Source organism: Cornus florida, unplaced genomic scaffold (genome assembly GCF_030987335.1).
Source record: "Cornus florida cultivar Cherokee Brave unplaced genomic scaffold, ASM3098733v1 CherokeeBrave_3.0.0_Hap2_Chr11, whole genome shotgun sequence".
Lineage (NCBI taxonomy): Eukaryota > Viridiplantae > Streptophyta > Magnoliopsida > Cornales > Cornaceae > Cornus > Cornus florida.
Window position 1 is genome coordinate 80,795,284 of NW_026775581.1, and position 2,081 is coordinate 80,797,364.

The 2,081-nt window shown below is 37.8% G+C and overlaps 1 protein-coding gene across 1 annotated transcript; it reads right to left on the reverse strand.

Moving 5' to 3' along the window:
• Window positions 1–878: 878 nt before the first annotated feature.
• LOC132281389 (uncharacterized) lies at window positions 879–1,673 on the reverse strand. The gene has a single exon (XM_059783097.1). It carries the CDS (start codon window positions 1,671–1,673, stop codon window positions 879–881), a length of 795 nt encoding a protein of 264 aa, XP_059639080.1.
• Window positions 1,674–2,081: the final 408 nt, after the last annotated feature.

The following is a 2,081-nucleotide window of genomic DNA, read 5'->3' on the forward strand; positions in this document are numbered from 1 at the left end:
GTATTTATGACTTATTCTTTCATTCAAGCCTTGACTTGTTTTACTAAATTCCTTTCATTCACAGGCTGGCTCAAATTCTCAGTCCCAACCACCCCTTCAAACTTATAGCACGATCAATGACTTTGATGCCTACTTTTCCGAGATAGCAGCTAGGTTTGATCTAGATCCCTTGATGAGCGAGCCAATTGTTGTGCCTACATCTTCCAGTCGTTCGCCAGATATTGAGGGGACAAAAAGATTACTAGTCGCCGTCGTGTCCCGAGACCTCTTTAAGATGCCAAGTTTGGCTGCTGATGTGACCGATGCCATGTCTGTCTTAATAGATCATCATAACTTAAGTCAAGAACAGATAAACCATCTTCAATCTGTCCAGAGTCGATTCCCGACTCTCGTCTTTGATTTTCAGCTCTCCTCTCAGAAGGCTGGTGAGCTGTCGTCTACGATCCATGAAATGCTGCAGGAGCAAGAATCTTTGATTCAACAAGAGAAAGACAATGTTTCCCATTTTCAGACCTTAAAATCAACTCATGTTAAGAAAAACCAAAAAGCAGCAGAGATCGAACGGGAGATAGAACGTCTCAAGATGGAATTGACTGGAACTACCCGATCAAGAGAAGGACTCACTGTTCAGATGAAGGAGATTTATCAAAAGAATGTGGAAATTGATCAGCAGAGAAAATCGGTCTCAAAAGAAATTCCTCGACTGAGGACTGAGAGGCCAAAAAGGATGAAAAAGTGGCCATGTCTAAGAAAGAGTGGGATGAGCTTAGGAGTCATTTTGTTTATCTGCAAAGAAAATGATAGGTAATGACTCTTATAAACTTTTGTACTCAATGAAAACAATGAATGAAATGCATGTCTCTACGGCTTCTGGTTATTTAACCATCTTTGGTTTTATTCTCCATTGTCTCCCACATTGTAGGATAATAAGTTTTTAAGTATCGGCCATTAATAGGTCGAAGGTGTATTTCCCCGTCAAGATCTTGCAAATGATATGCGCCTCCTTTTAAGACTTTGTAAACCATAAATGGACCTTCCCAATTTGGTGACCATTTTCTATATTTTCGATCATTCACACCCATTGGGAGGACAGTCTTCCAAACCAAGTCACCTTCACCGAAGATTTTGGCCCTAACACGCTTGTTATATGCCCTTGCTACTCGCCTCTTCTGAACTTGTATGTGGTCAAGAGCCCTTAACCTTACTTCATCTAGGTCCTCCAATTCGATCAGCATAGACTCATTATATTCAGCAGGGGTCAAATTGTTTTGCAATGCCAATCTCATTAACCGCACAGTCACTTCTATAGGCAAAACTGCATCATGACCATAGGTGAGCATGAATGGAGTCACACATGTGCTTGACCGTTGAGAAGTCCTATATGCCCAAAGTGCTTCTGATAACAGTTCATGCCACACCCTAGGGTTATGTTCCACCATTTTTTCAATGATGCCTTTTAGCGTCTTATTAGATGACTTGGCTTGACCATTTCCTTGTACAAAGTGAGGGGTTGAGTTTAGGAGCTTGATCCCGTACTCTGCTGCAAATGCCTGCACTTCTTTGGCAACAAGGGCTGAACCTCGATCAGTTGTGATTGATTCTGGGATTCCAAATCTATGAATAATATGTTGCTTGATAAACCGAATCACATCTTCTTGGTGCACTGACTTCATGGGCACCGCTTCGACCCACTTGGTAAAGTAGTCAGTTGCCACAATGATAAAACAATGTTGTTTAGAAGAAGGTGGATAAACTTTTTGTAATACCCCGTACTTGTGAAGTGGTTATTTAAATTAAGTGGTTATTTAAATTAATGTTATATTAAAAATGTGTAGGTTTATTCATCTATTATTAAATTAATTGTATTTATTATGTGTTCTATATATTATAAGGTTAGTTTTTATATTCTACTTAATTGTGTTTTATAATGATATAAAGTAAGATTAATAAATAATAAAATAATATTATAATGTGCCTAATATAATATGTTTAGTATGTGCTCTACATATTCTAATGTTAGTAGGTTATATTGTATGGATTATGTTGTATTAAATTATAATACAATAATAATAATAATAAGA